The 17,850-nt window shown below is 43.3% G+C and overlaps 1 protein-coding gene across 13 annotated transcripts in view; it reads right to left on the bottom strand.

Moving 5' to 3' along the window:
- DOCK9 (dedicator of cytokinesis 9) overlaps positions 1 to 17,850 on the bottom strand; it is a 254,190-nt gene that overhangs the window by 115,804 nt on the left and 120,536 nt on the right. For all 13 annotated transcript variants that reach the window (XR_824484.1, XM_010831507.1, XM_010831508.1 and 10 more), the window contains exons 14-27: positions 17,075 to 17,157; positions 16,012 to 16,134; positions 13,020 to 13,099; positions 12,746 to 12,933; positions 12,347 to 12,412; positions 11,169 to 11,261; positions 9,809 to 9,932; positions 9,323 to 9,444; positions 7,944 to 8,030; positions 7,486 to 7,575; positions 5,868 to 5,983; positions 5,527 to 5,596; positions 4,601 to 4,726; positions 3,960 to 4,031 (exon numbers count right to left, since the gene is read on the bottom strand). Coding sequence is in view for 12 of the 13 variants with exons in the window: in XM_010831507.1 (XP_010829809.1) it covers positions 3,960 to 4,031; positions 4,601 to 4,726; positions 5,527 to 5,596; positions 5,868 to 5,983; positions 7,486 to 7,575; positions 7,944 to 8,030; positions 9,323 to 9,444; positions 9,809 to 9,932; positions 11,169 to 11,261; positions 12,347 to 12,412; positions 12,746 to 12,933; positions 13,020 to 13,099; positions 16,012 to 16,134; positions 17,075 to 17,157 (1,440 nt within the window). In the remaining variant the exon portion in view is untranslated. The remainder of the gene's footprint in view (positions 1 to 3,959; positions 4,032 to 4,600; positions 4,727 to 5,526; positions 5,597 to 5,867; positions 5,984 to 7,485; positions 7,576 to 7,943; positions 8,031 to 9,322; positions 9,445 to 9,808; positions 9,933 to 11,168; positions 11,262 to 12,346; positions 12,413 to 12,745; positions 12,934 to 13,019; positions 13,100 to 16,011; positions 16,135 to 17,074; positions 17,158 to 17,850) is intronic.

Genomic DNA, 17,850 nt, shown 5'->3' with positions numbered 1-17,850 from the left:
GCTGACCTTAGAGGCAGGGTGGAGCTGGGGGTTGGGAACTCCTCAGGAGGCCACAGTGAGGCCTATTTTGCATTTTCCCCCCAAAACGACTTATTATACATTCTAAGCACATCACCTATGGAACACTGAAGTCTGGAATGGTCACAGGTAATCAATCCAAACTTCGCAGGTCCATCTGCAGCGGTATGGAAATTGACCATTTCAGATGCTAGTTCAGAGAGAGGCTCTGATGCTCAGCTCTCCTCTGCAAAGGGGTCATAGTTTGATTGGCTGGGGATGGGAAGGTGGACACATGACATTGCCTCCACCTTCGGCACGACAGCGTGCAGGTCTGTCCCTCCCTATATGTGTGCATCAGATGAAACGGCCTGGCCAGCACTGGGAGTGGAAAATGAAGACCGAGGCTCATCACACTCTATGACCCCAAGTGCTGGTTTGTGGCAGACTTTCAAGGACACTGAAAGCACTGTCTAGCTCTTCTGTGAACCATGGCCCAGGTGCTCCTACGAGACAGGTGTGTGCCTGCTTACAGCAACTGAAGACAAGACTCACCAGTGAGGAAAAAGGTCAAGGTCAGGATTATAAACATTGGAGTATTTTGACAATCTTCAGCCTAAAAACAGAAAAACTCTAAGGGGATTTGACCATGATTCTGGAAACCACCAATGGTACAGAAATGGTGAATATGAACTTGTTCCCTAAATCCAGAGCACAGGGGCTGGAGACTGGGGCATGCAACTTTACAGATGCAGGACAAGCACTAAAACAGCTGATGCAACCATATACAACTCATCACTTAAGATATGAGGCAAAGTGACTGCAGGCTTCAAAAGCTGAAGAGAAGTTCCTAGACCAAGGTGTGATTTAGCTAGTGGTTACCATGGGGAAAGGGAATTGGGAGGGGCAATATAGAGCCAGGGGAAGAAGAGGCAAGAACTATTAGGTGTAAAATAAGCTGCAAGGATATATGGTACAACAAGGGGAATATGGCCAATGTTTTATAATAATTACAGATGGAATATAACCTTTAAAATTATGAATCACAATTACAACCTGTAATGTATATAATATTGTAAAGCAACTCTACTTTAATCTTTAAGACCTACAAAAATTAAGAACGTGTGGTTTCAGGGAAGGGCGGCATGATTTAGGGAAAGGGTGGTATCTTGGGTGACACGGAAGCAGAAGTCACGGGGGAGGGGAGCCCCTCTAAAAGTGACCAGTGTCGGACTCCCCGGAGTGGTGAGCAGGTGTTCAGAATCCCTTTTTATAGTAAATCATGTTATGGTTAAGCATTCTCTTTTTAGATGCCTGTGTTTCTTTTCAAGCTGGAATGCTTTAAAATAAACTACCTCTAAAAACCCTCCGAATGCTGTTTTGAGATCAGGATATAATTAACTTACAGAAAAGGTTGTGCATGGCAGCACTTGAGTGGCCTGTGTAAAGCCCTAAAGGATAAACTAAATGTTTATCTGTGGAGCTAGAGAATTGGGCTATAGGCTGGGAATGGCAGGACACTGGTGAGGGGCTGACTCTGACTTTGGCAGGATTCTTGGTTCTGCGAGGCTGTGTGATCCTGGGCAAGGATCTAGATCTTCATGGGTCTAGACCTCCACCATCCACCTTCGTGAAATAAGGGGGCAGCTGCACAAGAAGGTGGCTTTTTGGTCTCTATTGACCCCCAAATTCTGTGGTTTAATTTGGCATCTTGAGAAAAGAACGCACACAATCCTTTATTAACTTTCGATCACAGTTCTAGGCTAGACGACACTGATCTGTGTGTGCTCAGTTGTGTCTGACTCTTTGCAACCCCATGAACTGTAGCCCACCAGGCTCCTCTGTCCATGGGGTTTCCCAGCAAGAATACCAGAGTGGGTTGCCATTTCCTCCTCCAGGGGATCTTCCTGACCCAGGGATCAAACCCATGTCTCTTGCCTCTCCTGCACTGGCAGGTGGATTCTTTACCACTAGTGCCATTTGATATTTGATTTTAAATACACTTCTCAGAAATGTTTCAGACGTGTTCCTCACCTCCTTGACCAGAGCTCCCGTGGTCTAACTGCACATCTTCCCACCTGATCTCCATAAGGGCACGAACCACAGTGCATTTAACTGCATAACCTTTGAGACTGGCATATAATAAGGGCTCAGCGAATACCTTCTGAACAAATTGGCTATTTTAAAAAATATAATCAAGTTGCCAGTCTCTGAAGTGATCCCGTTTAAAGACAAAAATAATGAAAATCCAGTAGGGCCTTGTTGTAAACTGAATTGTGTCCCTCTCCCCGACTACCCCGCAAAAGCCCGATGTTGAAGTCCTAAGCCCACCTCAGAATGGGAGTATTTTTGGAGATAGGGTCTTCGAAGAGGAAATTAGGATAAAATGAGGTCATCAAGATAGGCCTTAACCTTACAGGACACACAAGGAGGATATTAGGATGCAGACAAGCAGGGAGAAGACCTCCCATAAACCACAGAGAGACACCTCAGAGGAAACGAGCCCTACAGACACCTTGCTCTCAGACCTCTTCCCTCCAGAATCACAAAGAAATGAGTTTCTGTTGTGCAAGCCCCCGGAGTATTGTACTTGTGATGGCAGTCTCAGCAGACTAAGACTGGCCTAGAGGCTGTCTTGAATAGGAGATGACATCTTTAACAGAAAGGCAGTATAACATAACATGGTGACGGTGTGTGTGTGTGTGTGCACGCACACGTGTGTGAGTGTGCCTAGTTAGCTGCATACTGCCAAGGAGACAATCTGCTAGATTTTTCCCTTGGCAGGCTGTGCTGGCATGATTTAGATGGTGCGTTACTCTGTGGAAGGCAGGGCCCACCTCCATCTGGCATCTTCCTGTGCACTAAAATTGGATTTAAAAAGGGGGAAAAAAAAAGGAAACCTCCTCAGGCTCCAGCACTGGCTCTATAGCAGAAAGCACAGCTTTAGGTTCGGAACCACACCCTCCCACCTGACAAAATCCACAAGCCCTTCCCCAGGCTTGCTATGCACCCAGATCCCTGGTCCAGGGGGCCCAGAGCTCAAGCCTCCCTCCCTCGGGCCCCCTTATCCTTCCCACATTCACTGCAGTGGCTGCTGGGCTCCAAGACAACTGCTCCCTGCTCAAGCACCCACCGCGCCCAACCACATGCCCCGAGACTCCACTTCTGCGGAGCTAAGATGCAGCAAGAATCCCATCACACAGCAATTCTGGGACCCAGAGAGTCTCAGAAGCAATTCTGCCCATGGCCACCTGGGTTTACTGCATTGGAATCCTATAAATATGTATCTACACTGAGCCTCAGACAGCCAGTGGTGGTGTCAGTCCAGAGTCAGTTCATCTTGTGGCAGAGACCAACAGGGACCAAGGGACAGCCTGGGACCCAGAGAGCCACACACATCTGGGAACCACAGGGAGGAGGTGTCTGGCAGGGATGGAGTTGTGTCTCTGAGTCCACTCATTGGCTACCAAGGCTGTGTGGTCATATTAGATTTTCCCATCCAAGTTCCTGAGAATAATGTACCACGTTCAAGACACTTAAGAAACACCAGGTAATTACATTTTAAATGAATGCTTAAGCTGCTACTCCTACTTCCACAAATGTGAAGACTTCTAAGCTAGTCAAAGGAAAAGACATACTTCTGTTTGGATTTTTAATAACACAGTGCTCCATGAACGTGGGCTCTGGAGCCAGACTGGTCACAAAGCCCCCTCCCTCCACGCACCATAGCACGGCCCTGGGCACTCATGCACTCTGGTCTTAGCTTCTTCATCCATAAAACAAGGGGCGAGACTAGCACTTCTGCCTGTCGGGTTGTTGTAAAGCTAAAACGCCTTACTATTCAGAAAGCCCCTAGAGCAGTACTGGGACGGGCACCCAGAGAGCTTTAATAAGTGCTGGCTACAATGAAAGAGACTTTCCCCTGAGAACTACTAGGCGAACTTTGAGAGGAAGTGACATACCTTAACTTTGGAGTTCTCTATCAAATGCTGAGCCATGGATTTTATCAAAACTTCAAAGAAAAACCACGAATACTAAAAAAAAAAAAAAAGAAAAAAAGAATCCAGTAAGGAAAACAACAGATCAGAAGACAAGACATTTACTGTCTTAGTAAGGTCACTGACGTGAAACAAGTATGACCTGAAAACACAGCTGAACCTCCTGACGAATGTTCGGACCTGAGGGGCAAGGCAGATCTGCACCTGCTTCCACGTGTCCAGCAGTAAACAGCGCTGTCCCACTGGGAAACTGGGCGCTTACACCTACCGTGGCACAGCCAGCCACGGGCGCCCCGGATCTCATACGAGGCCATTCCTCTCGGCTGACTCCCACCTGCAGACGCTTGCCTCTACAGTCTCTAACTCAGTGTCCGCCACTGGTCTGAATATGACTGTGAAACTCTGAATGTAGTAATGCCTTGTGGCTCGCTTTGGAGCAGAAGCATTAACAGCAAAGTTGCTACTGAAGAGTTATCTCTGTTACCTGCTTTGAGGAGCTGCTGACTGTCTCCAAAAGCACAAAGAGGGTGAAATTGATCAGGCCAGGAAGTTTGAAGTTTCTTCAATTTGCCCACCGCAAAGCCACACTGGCCCTCCCGACGTACCTTGAGTAGTTTGTTGCTGGTGAGGAAGTCGGCAGAAGGCTTGAGAATCGTGGTCATGGATTTGGTCAGCTCTTCGTGCACTGTCTTGTATTCAGAAGCAATATATGGCTCGGCCTTATATGCATACTTTGAAGAAAGGGGAAAGATACTTTAGTGCACTGGTTCTCCAAGATGGATTGAGAGTTGGAGAGGCTCCCAAGGATGGAGACCAGGGACCAGGTATCACTGATGGGTGGGAGAGGAAGGTGTGGACACGGAAGGTGGGAAGGGTGGGTGTCATGTGACAGGAAGAGGGAGCCCAGGGTGTCTTCAGGGAACCCATCAAAACACGTGAACCATCTGACTCAGCTGGTGGGTCTTCCAGGACAGAACACTAGCTCCCCAAAACTGTAATCAACGTGTCACATGACTGACATGCAGCAACTGATTCCTTGAAGCACCCCAACTTAGTTTAAATATAAACTAATACACAACTACAATTTAGAGGTGTTCAAGGCTAAATAGAACATGTGTACTATTCAGAACAGTAAAGGCCACTGTGTTCACTGAATATTGTATGTAAATGATGAACTTGTTGACATTTATCTAATGTCATCTCTTGCTTTCCTACATAGTCCAATTTGATGGTGGCTAGAGCTAACCTTCCATCTTTAAACCTCTATATCATTTGGCTCACATTATTTGAAAAAACCCTTAAAGAAAGAAATGTAGCTGAAAGGATGAAATTAAGGAAATAAATGAATGGCTGCCCCTCTTTGGACATCCCCCTCATTCAGGTACACAGGAATAGAAGAGAAAGCAGAGGTGTTAAGTGTTATCCAAAATACATCTTCAAATAACTAGATTTAAGGAAAATAAAATAGGTCCTTAGAAGAAAAGTTGGAGAGCCACAGATCTGAATGACAGGGGCAGTTTAATTTACATACCTTAACATATGACCTCAAGTGGCCCTCCAATCCTTCCTCATGGCACTGGGCAACCACATGAATAATGACCCTACACACCACAGGAATGAATAAAGCAATGAATAGTAATGTGGAAATGGAAACATTTCATTATTATCACAGTAGCAGTACAACAATGATGATGCTACTGGCACCACAGGAAACGAGGAAATGAGGCATTGGATGGGGTCCCCACATATGGAATCAAAACAAGTTTCTTAAATATCATGTTCAACATGTACTGGCACCCCAGATACATATGGCTGTGCTCCAGATGTGGACAGACTGAGAGGGAAGAAGGACCACCTTTCCACCTCACTCACCGTGTCACGTTGACCGCAACCTCCTCCTGGGTTGCTCGGGTGAGGACGCGGAAGAGCTGGTTTAGGATGGTGGGCAAGAAGGCGATCATCACGTGACCCTCCATCGCGTGCAGGCTCTAGGGGCGTGGGATGGCAAGGTTCATGTTATCATTTTAAAAGTAAACTGACCCCAAGAAATTTCCACTCAGCTTCAAACACAGATGGAAGAAACCCATTGAAACAAAGGGAGACAGTGGCAACCTACTGGACAGAGATGTCTATGTCCGAAGCCTCAGAACCTGTGACTATGTTATATGGCAAAGGGGAATTAGGGCTACTAGTCAGATTAGCTGGCCTTGAGATGGGAGACTCTGCTAGATTATCCAGGAGGGCCCAAAGCAATCACGAGGGTCCTTAGAAGTCAAAGAGGGAGCAGGAGAGTGGAGGGGAAGAATGCTCTGAGATGCAACATTGCTGGCTTTGAGATGTGGGAAGGGGCCACAAGCCAAAGAATGAAGGATCCTTTAGGAGCTGGAAAAGGCCGGGAAGTAGATCAACTCCCAGAGCTTACAGAAAGGAACTCAGCCCTGTTAATAACGTCCTGGGTGTGGCCCAGTGAGACTCATGTCAGACTTCAGAGTTACAAGACGTGCAAGAAAACAGATTTGTGTTGTTTAAAGCCACCAAAGTGAAAGTGAAAATGAAGTCGCTAAAGCCACCAAGTCTGCAGTAATTTGTTAAGAGCAGCAATGGAGAATGAATAAAAGGTTCTTCTTCAAGTTGCATGGCTCCTATGATATAGCTGAAAGGGGACTTGAAGCAGGGATTTCAGAATCCCCATTCCATTTTCCTTGCTTAAATCAAACCAATTCCACTTCTCACACTTCATCTGTTTTGTCCCAATGCCTAGAACACATGTTTAGCTATTGCTCCCCTAGAATCATGTTCTGGGTGAGACTCCCCTGGACCAACCCTCCTGCTCGCCCCAGGAGCCTCCTGTCTGCACAAAGCTAGGGCTGGTTACGTGCATTTTGTGCAGTCACTCGGTCGTGTCCGACTCTTTGCAGCCCCATGGACTGCAGTACACCAGCTTTCCCTGTCCTTAACCATCTTCCAGGGTTTGCTCAAGCTCCTGTCCACTGAGTTGGGGATGTCATCCAACCATCTCATCCTCTGTCATCCACTTCTCCTCCTGCCCTCAGGAGTTTATGTGCATTATTTCTGTTGTTCTTTTTTTTTTTTTCCACCTAGAACACATTCACCAAGGTTACGTTGTCCCCTACAATGAACTAGAAGTTACTTAACGGTGGGACTGAAGTCACTGTCTTTTATGCTCCTGGACCGTGTTCTGCGTGCAGTGAGCACTCATAGAAAAAGCCTACAAGTGGCTGGTTTTCTATGTGGAATCACGTTTTAGGCCGGCCTGAGAAAAGTATATGTGGGGCTGGGTGAAGACTGCCGTACCATACTCAGAAGTCGTACCATTTCTGAGTCTACTTCTTGCCCCTATCTAAAACCCTAGAGACGATATCACTGTGAGAACATCTGGGGAAGAGCAGCCTTATAAGGTTTCCAGGGGTGGGAACAACACTCACCACCAAACAGAAAAAAGGGAGTTACTAAGAAAGACGTCTGATACCTTAAGGTATTTTACAAGTTCACTTCCTAAAGCCTGGGCTCCAGATTCGGTTTTCTGACAGTACTGGAAAAAGTTATGTAAGTGCTGATCCTGCGGAGATAAAAGAAGAAAGGAAAATGAAAGCCTGTTAGCATATCTGTGTGGACACAGAGGTATTTGCTTCTGCAGCATGCGTGTTTTATTCAGACTATGAAACATCATATAAAAATAAAATTAAAAAAAAGACTTCAAAGGTCCTCCAACAAAAGTGGAAAATTTATCGTGAGAACTGTTATTTGTACTATCCATTTATATTATTACATGAGAGCACCGTATATGTACTTTCTTTCTTTACAAAAGGACTTACAGAGTGAAAATATATCTATGTAACATATCAATTATGATTTTATTCTGCCAAGAAAATCATGCAAATTCATTCACAAAGCTGTCACTGCTAATTTTAATGGAACAGCATGTACCTGAGTGTACACTGTGGAAACCAGATGAGTTGAAACTTTGAGCAGAGGCTTGCTTCCATCTACCCATTTAATTTCTGGACCATAATGCTGAAAAAATATGGAGGGGGAAAAAAAATCCCAACAGATTAGTGACCTTGGCTTCAAACAGCATCTTCAGTTGAGTGTACTGACAAAGTACTGAATGCCAGACAGCTTCACTGACTTGTTATTTATGCCTGGCTCATGGTAGGCATGTAACCATGCCTACTTTCTTCTCCCAAGTACAATGCTCGTCTTAATAGATTGTCTAAACTATCTTTTCTATATAGTTGCAGCTCTACAAATTATTGTCCATCTGAGAGGGAAAGGTTCCAATTTTACCAATCACTTGACCAAACTTGAACTCAGGATTCTGAAAGTGATGGCATAAGGTACCAGATAAAATAAATAGGATAGTAAGTATTCCTAGAACCTGAAAACGGTTGGTCATGTTTGTGCTTGTTTTTATTTCTGAAACCTCCACTTTTCTCATTCTCAGACTAGGAATAGTAACTGAATAATAACAATCATAGCAACTGAATACTATTATGATTTTACCCTTATTTTTGAGTATTTTAACTATCTGTCTATAACATTGGCCCAAATTTAGTGCTATTTAAATGCAGAGATATTAAAAGCCATTCACAATGAAATGGAGCAGATCTTAACTAAGTATGTTATAAAACTGAAGTCGATAAAATTTAAGATGGCTAAAAAGAATATAAAACCAACAAACCAATTGGAGAAATCTGAGAAGACTCAGGCTTTCATGAATCAGAAATGTATCAGAAAGGGCTACGAAGTAGATAAGGGATTTGCTTACTAGACTTACAATAAGCTGGAACACAATTTCTAATCATTTGCATGGCTATAAGAACATATTTTTATTTGAGCATGGCTAATTTGCAGAGACAAACTTCCATCTCATCCTCAAGTTTCCATTTCCCTGCTGAAGCAGTGCCAGTTCAGGGCTTATAAAATGCCCAAACTATAATTCTAGATTATGATAACTATTACCAGCACTGCCTTCCAGTGGCCTAGTGAAAGTCACTTAGTTGTGTCTGACTCTTTGCAACTCCTTTGGCTGTACCCTTCCAGTCCCCTTTGTCCATGGAATTCTCCAGGCAAGAATACTGGAGTGGGTAGCCGTTCCTTCCTCCAGGGGATCTTCCCAATCCAGGGATCGAACCCAGGTCTCCCACATTGAAGGTTGATTCTTTACCATCTGAGTCACCATGGAAGCCTTCCAATGGGCTAAGTTTACTTGTAAAATGAATAACTAAAACCAAAATATTGGGACTGGCAAAAATATTGCATGCTTTTGGAAGGAACCGGGGTAAACTGATCTTAAAGTCCCATACCCGGCCCATCCCATGCTCCTGGAAGCCTAGGTAGCCAGACGGGAGATTGGCTGAGACAGGGATGTGCTGCTCACTAGTCACCACCCTTCCATCCTTCAGGAGAGGAAGCCAGGAATATCCAACTGTTGAAACAAAGAACAACAACAACAACAACAAAAATCACTGGAAGTGTAGGAAAATGGATGCAGACAGCCACGTTACTAAACTGCTTGATCTTTAAGAACTGCTAATACCAATATGACTAAGAAACTGAGATGACTCAGAAAATAGCCTCTGCAGAAAAGAGTCATAAAGCATGTTGGCCTCCACGGGATGAGCATTCTAAAACTATGTCCTATAAAATGTATACATGTGGGCCAGGCATGCTACCTTCTCTAATTCATCTAAACAGTCCCTCAGTGAAAGTACTCAAATTTAGAATCAAAACGAAATTTAAGAACCTAATGCACAAGCTGTGAACAATCAAAGGGATGATGACATTCAAACCTTGTGTTTCAACGACGTCCTTCTTCTTCGTGCTTCCTTTATTTGAATTATCGCAGCTGACATGGAAGAATGTGAACAGCAAGTGGTGCTTTTCATGTAGCTGGGTGGGCAATTCTATTTTAATCTGCAGGGAAGACAAAAATAACAATCTTTCTTATATTCCAAAACAACAACATGTCACCCATGCACAAATGTGTGTTTGGTCTCCAAACTGATTTATTAACGCCTGCAGTTAAAGGGACCTGAGACTGTTGAAGAAATGGATCCTTAACACACTGTTATGGTCTAACTGTTTGTGTCCACCCAACAAATTCATAAATTGAAATCCTAGCTCCAAAGGTGATGGTTGTAAGTGGGGCCTTTGGGGGCAATTAGGTCCTGAGGGTGGAGCCTTTATGAATGGGATTAATGCTCTTGTAAGAGATTCTATCGAGCTCCCCAGTCCTTCCTGCCATGTGAGGACACAACTGAGAAGTCTGTGACCTTGGAGGTGGCCCTCACCTGACCATGCTGGCTGGTCCCTGTTCCTGGACTTCCAGCCTCCAGGACCATGAGCAACTAATATCTGCTCTTTACAAGCCACCCCGTTTGTGGTATTTTGTTACAGTAGCATGAATGAACAAATTCACTGACCCAAAACAGGAAAGTTGGTATTTCAACTCTAGAAAGAACTGGAAAATACATGAGAGATGCCATTTTGTTACCACAGCCAAGCCATAATGAAAAACCAGGTTTGACTATTTAAAAGCAGGATTCACATAGTAGTTTGAGTGAACTCCATTATAATTCTCCATGTGTGTGTGTTAGTCGCTCAGTCATGTCTGACTCTTTGTGACCCCATGGACTGTAGCCCACCAGTCTTCCCTGTCCATGGAATTCTCCAGGCAAGAATACTAGAGTGGGTTGCCATTTCCTTCTCCAGGGGATCTTCCCAGTCCAGGGATCGAACTTGGGTCTCCTGCATTGCAGGCAGATTCTTTACCATCTGAGCCACCAGGGAAGCGTATAATTCTACATAAGGACACCCCAAAATAAGGAAGATTCTCAGGTCCAACAGATGTTTAATTATACTTAAGTATGAAGAGAAATAGGTGAGAATATTAATTGTGGTAGTGATACAGGAAGAATTTTGACTTTTTCTTTTCTGCATTATCTGTACTTTCCAACTTATTTTTTTAAATAAATGTGTTGCTCTTATAATTAGAAAAGTTAAGTAAACTAAATATTTCAACATTTAGCTCTAGCACTGTAACTTCAGTGTTATATGCAGCTTCTCTTGAATTTTGCTTTGCTAGGCAAAGAAATTAGAGTTTTCCTCAAAACTGGTTAAACTAGGTTTTCCCTTGAAAACCTCACTTACCTCATCATAAAATTCTGGGTTTTGGTGATGGTGTAAAACCGCAGCAAAGGCGCTTTCTGTGAATAGCGGCCCACCAGGTCTGCCGTAAATGCACTAAAATAAGAATTAGCAAAGGGAGGTACCAGAATTCAGTCAATAGAGCAAGAAATTAAACTCAGATGCGTTGTAAAGAAAGCAGCATTCCTATAGCATAAATGAAGCCCCCTTTGATGGATTTCTCCTACTTACAAGACTCCAGACCCACAAGCCCCCTTACTCCCCTTGCTCACCTCCCAGCCCTCCCCTATCCCTACTCCACTCCATGGACAGCAACAGCTCACTGCTTACTTTCACCTCCATGCCTTTGCTGACACAATCCCTCAGTCTGAAGAACCTTCCCTTCCATGTACAACAAGCAAACTCTCATGCGTCCTTCAAGAAATGATTCATTTCTTTCCTGTGTCCTTTTGGCAATGTTTTACACTAATCATTCGGTTTTATCCAAAAAAACATTTCAGTATCTTTTATGTGTCAGGAGCCTTTCCTCCATGACTGCCTTTCCCACTAAACTATGAATTTCTTGAGGGGAAAAACTATATTATATTCTTCACATATTATCTCCTTCCCTTTGGGGAAAGTCACTTCCACATAGTTAGAGTGAAGAATTTGGGGTCTGGAGCCAGACTGCCTGGGTTTGAACACTGGTTCCATTAATGTATCGTCCTGAACAATTCATTTAAATTCTGAGCATTACTCCCATCATGTTAAAAAAAAAAAAAACAGCAGATAATAATAGTTCCTAACTCAAAAGACTGTTAGGAGCATTAAAAGAATCTAATATCTATAAGGCTGTACAAGCAGAGCCTGGAATATAGTAAGCACTCAATAACATCACCAATAACCTACTACTATTATTATTACAACTAGAATCAACATTTTCAAGCGAGGTACATGTTTACTGAACTGAATACGCATAAGAAAACACCATCCCTAAAGAGTGTTACAAAACAGAAATTGCCAATTAAGAGCAAGCACTCAGTTATTCCTGTTCTGTAAGGTTCGGTGTATGTGGCTATAGTCTGTGATGTTACATATTTTGTGTTTGTGTCAACTAAAATGTGCTAAGAAGTCCCTTTAGCTATGCAGTATCAGGAACTGCATTTTTAAAATGGAAAAACGTGTACACATAAAGTACCAACCTTTAGAGGCTTAGAGTCTTCCTCATCTGAATCTTTGAATTCAATGCAAATAGCAATATTTCTGGCCTGCAGTGACAGTTACATAAAAAAGAGAATTTAAAAAAAGATTAAAGTATGCAACTATTTATGAAAGAACATGAGAAGCCAAAAACCTAAGAAAGTTTGGTATCGAAAAGAAAACGTGGGCGTCCTCAGTGCCCAGTGGTTAAAGCCCGCCTATCAATGTAGTGGATGCAGGCTCGCTCTCTGGTCGGGAAAAGGCCACGCGCTGCGGAGCGACCAAGGCATGCACAGCTCGAGAAAGCCCTCGAGCAGCGATGTAGACCCAGCGCAGCCAAAAACAAACAAACAAACAAACAAATTTTAAAAAACTAAATAAAACTCAATTTTGCTACTCACCTTGGCAAAAGACTTTTGACTGTCATATTTCAAGGACTTAGGATAAACATACAGGTGGTTGTTGTAGATGGTGTAAGGTTGAGTGTGTTTAGGGATGCAGGGTACAAATTCCTCCACCTCAAACGTAATCGGCATTTTAGTACAGGTTTCAAATTGCTTTGTAGGAATGTATGATGAGTTGACATAATCTAAAAAAAAAAAAATTAAAAACAAACAAACTGAAGTAAAAACCAAACAAAAGCTGGTCTGTTTATTACACAGAATGTACACTTACTAGGAAAGTCTGAGGAAACGTTATCAATTGTAATGTCTAGATTGCCCAAAATCACAGGGAGTTTAGCCATCTTCTCAGGTCTACAAGTAAGAGAAGAGAAAAGTCAAACAAGTTAGTTAGCTCTGAATTCTAGAGCAGCACTTCCTAGAGAAATACAATTCAAGCCACAAAAATAATTTTAAACTTCATAGAAGCTACACTTAAAAAGAGTAAAAAGAAACAGGTAAAATTAGTTTTTAAAATATTTTATTTAACCCAATAATATATTAAAAATATTATCTCAGTATGCAACAAGTATAAAAAGTACGTTCTGGTTCTTTGAAACCAGATGTGTATTTTATGCTTAGAGCTCGTCTCAGCAGGACCTATATTTCAAGTACTAGAAAGTCACACGTGGCTAGTGGCTGCTGTGCTGGGTACCACAAGCCCAGATAAGAATATTGACAAAATGTTACAGTGGAGGTTTTCCTGAACCACTCCATTCTCAACATACATTCTTGGCTCAAATGGAATCAAGAAAGTTCGGGAGCCATCTGAGGCTCCATTGCCTAGTGAAATGCTGGATATGAAGAAGGTGCTGAGTGAATTGTCTGGTGTCTATATTTGGTCTGACTCCATCCAATACAGGGGTGTCCTCTGTGCCAGTCCTGACAAGCATGCCCTCAGCCCTTCCTAGTGACAAGGAAACCTTCAACATAGCCATTTTGACACCCAGACTGCTTTTCCTTACAGCCTGGTAAAATTCACCTTGCTGAAGCTTTCACTCATCAAGGAGCCTAGTTAAATTTCTCTAACACTTTTTAAATCATTAATAGACAGCTTTCACATCTTCCTAAAGTCCTTGCTTCTGAGTCCTTTTGGGTCTTCCTCCAATGCCATTTCTCTCCCATAAATACACCCCATTTATATCATGGCCCCCAGAACTGTATCAGTAAGGTCCAGCAGGGCCTGAACGGGTTGGGTAGAGCAGCTGCCTGGTTTGAACAATATACCTTTCTACTGATGCAGCCAAAATTCTACTACTTTTACACAGTCACACCACTCCAGTGAGGCACATTAAATATACAGTCACCTAAAATCCCTGTATCTTTTTTTATATGCTTTACTATTTTGTTGTATCTCTCCATCCTGTCTTTATACAGTTATGTTTTTAGAAATCAAAATAGGATTTGATTTTTGTCCCAATGAAATTTTACCTTTTTATGACTGAGTCATTTGTAGTTGATCAAGACCTTACTCCTAAATCCAGATTCTAACATATTCCTAATACATATGTCACGAAGACATTCATCAGCACTTTACATTCTCATAAAAGTCTTTCATGAAGATACTGCACAGACTATTGCCAAGAAGCAGCTCCTTCTCAAACCCCTAAAAGCCCATCGCCAGACTGAGACTAGCCACCTGTCACCCCTCCTCGCATCTGGTTACTCCAGCACTTTACAATTTTTCACTCTCTCACACTTCTCTGACTTCTTGGTCATCTTGGAATATATGCTTTACGTTCTTCTGTCGAACCAGCTTAGTGACCCAAGTAAAAAAGGAGAGGCAGAAATCTGGTTAGGACGACTAGCTCCCAGAACACAAGATGTTGCCTCCTGGTCCTTCAGAAGCCACCTGTTTAATAACATCTTTGAGATCACTGGCAAGAAGCATCACAGCTCAGTGGCTCACAGATTCAGCATTTGGTTGAATTGTTCCCAGTTTTGAAAAGTTCCCAACTCTTGTTTTTAAGATTCCTCAGACATCATCATTGTTGTCTTGAGCAATCTCACGGTCAAGATATCTTGCAGTTCTGTTCATGTGAACCTGGATGTCCCTAATGGTTCCAAATTCTTGCTCCCACATGACTACAGCGTATGATGAATGTCGTCATCTTTGCCCCTCACCAGCCCCAACTAATGGAATCACTTTTTCTCAGGGTTCCTCTCATTTCCACCAGCCTTTTGTATATATCTGTAAACCTCGTGCAGAAACTAACAGCATTATCACCTAAACTACCCAATATGGTAGCATTTAAAGAAGATCTGCATTTTAAAGAAAATGTTCTATTTTTATACTTGGCTTTCAGATCCCCTGCAGAAATAAGAGACACAACCGTGAGCAAATCAAATAAATATAAAATATCTCATCCTTCTTTTTAGACGGATGTTTCTTGGAGCACACATCAGCAATACCATGTCTCTGACAGGATTACTTTCTGACTAAATCTAGGACTCTCTCCTCTGATGATCACCACAAGGGGGAGGGGCAACGTGGCTCATAAGCTTTGACAGCTATTTTCTAAACACTAGGGCAGCTTCAGAACATGTTTCTCGTCCACTGCTAAATGACTTTTGAGAGAATCACAGGAGCAGAAACTATAGCTTTGGATCCAAGCTGGGGTCCAAGCCACCGACATGTGATAAATTTTTGTAAAAAAAAAAAAAAAGGGAAAGAAAATAAAGTAACACCAAGGTTTAAAAAAAAAATGAAAAGGAATTCTCTACTTCGCTAACTCAAGTGTGACAAACACTCAAAGACACAGTGGCATTTCTTCGGATTCGTAATGAAAAAGGACCGCAGCCTCCCTCATGGTACTGCATCTGCGCTTGACAGCACTGGGTCCCTATTTCCAGGTTTCTCAGTCTCTCGCTGACCTTCTGGACCACTCTCTCCCCAGGAAACCCTTCCTACGGGAGGCCTGGTGCACCGGGAGAACCACCCCGTGCTCAGGACCAGTGGAGGCCTGTGATCTTAGCTGCCTGGCCACAGGCTCTCTGCTCGTACCACGTTTTCACTGATGGCCCTGCAAACTTCACCCTCCAAGCACCACCCAGGAAGCCAGACTGTGAGCCGAAACCACCCCAAACGCAGTCACTTTGGGCAGGGTGCGGGGTTCAAGCTAACCAGCCAAGGGAGTGACTTCTGACACAGGGCTGCCCACCCCCATCTTATACAGTAACTTCGGTTTCTCTGGTGTAGAAGAAACAGGCAAGGCCTTGAGACTCACTTCCGAAAGTCTGCAAGTAACTTGAGCATGTCTTCGTTGGATAGCTTATTGCTGTCTTGCTTGTAGAGAGCAGAAAACCTGGCGCTTTTGTCAAGGTTTCCAGATGCATCCTTAAACAATGTCCTGAAATAGCAGAACAACATGTCTAAGCTGAGTTTCCAAGTGACCAAAATAAATCCACAGCTGGACTCTGGTTTCTAAGTGAAGACTAATTGTCATTCCACTGGCTATGGCCAGCAGAAATCTCATTATCGAAAGACGAGGAAGGTATTTATGACGATGAACACAGCTAACTCAATTTACATAGAAAATATCACCAGCAAATGGCCTGCGCTTAGGAAATAACACACACAGCCAAATGCTTACGACTCGAAATACAGAGGGTCTGTGGGCCTCACTGACCGGGCTGCCACCCCCTTCCCAGCTGGAGGCACGTGCTGGAACCTGGAGCCCCAGCTCTGCCACACACACTCCTGTCCATCCCGCCAGGGCTGACAGCGCCCTTCTCCAGCCAGCACCACCTTTCTCTGGGTCTCTAATAAATGATGTTTCAGATATGCAGCTTGCTTGGTTTTCAGTTTTACAGATTTAAATCTTCTGCTTCTGGACCACAAACAGAATGGGTTGGTCAGTCTGTCTGTCTCTCCACATAGCTGTACCTATATAAAATGTATAAAGGATGTTCTCCTCCAGACTCCTGGACACAGCAGGGGAAGGAGAGGGTGGGACGAACTGAGAGGGTATCACTGACATATATGCACTACCCTGTGTAAAACACACAGCTAGTGGGAAGCTGCTGCACAGCACAGGGAGCTCAGCCTGGTGCTCTGTGATGACCTGGAGGGGTGACACGGAGGGTGGGCAGGCTCAAGAGGGAGGGGAACTAGGTACACATATAGCTGATTCACGTTGTTGCATGGCAGAAACCACCACAACATTGTAAAGCAATTGTCCTCCAATTAAAACAAAAAACCTAGAAAAAAAAAGCAACTCCTTTAAAAAGTGACATGCACAAAAAACAATCAAAATACTAAAAAAAAAAAAAAAAAGATGTTCCCCTTACCTTGCTGCCCAAGCAAATGGCATTCTGTACTGCCCTAGTCTTTGGCATGCCTGCTTGGCATTCTTCAGAACCTTCTGAGCAACCTTAAAGACATCAGAGTAGAACTATGAGTTACTGTATCCCACTGAAGGGAGAATTGTGAACTACAGTTATTATCTCAGTCACTGAACAAGCTCTTCCTGTAGTATCAGATGCATGGACAAGCACATCTAAACGTAACACAGCTGGATTCACTCTAGTGCAGAGGATTCTGTTCATCATATTCTCTAGCACGATTTCCAAAGAATATCAAATGAAAACTGTTTCCAAAATGTATGTTTTTTCTTTGGACTTCATAGGCAACAGGCATGCCATTTCATAGGCTTTTGTATTTCTTTATGACTAAGGGCTATGTAGTATAAGTCCCTGAGTTATCAGTAATTACTAGTACTTGGTATTCATGCCCCAATATATGCCATGGGAGTTCAAATGAGGACACTAATGAAAACACTAAGCTTTCACAACTCTTAATGTGCACTGGCCTATGCAGACTTCCCAGATTTGGGGAGTATATGCTTGTTATTAAGGCATGACAGGTACTGACTTAAGTTAGGCCAGGGCTTTCAAACACCACGTTTCTGTTTCTAGGTATAAATTACCGCTACTTTCACTTTCTCAAGATCACTTTTGGTTTGTGTGGGGGGTGGATTAACTCTAAAGTGCAGAGGGAAGCAGATTTAGTTTTGGCCTAAGATGCATGCATGGCAGGTCTCTTTATCAATGATACCCCTACCGCT

This window comes from Bison bison, unplaced genomic scaffold (genome assembly GCF_000754665.1).
Source record: "Bison bison bison isolate TAMUID 2011002044 unplaced genomic scaffold, Bison_UMD1.0 scf7180017864527, whole genome shotgun sequence".
NCBI classification, from domain to species: domain Eukaryota; kingdom Metazoa; phylum Chordata; class Mammalia; order Artiodactyla; family Bovidae; genus Bison; species Bison bison.
This window is presented reverse-complemented; position numbering and strand designations above follow the sequence as displayed.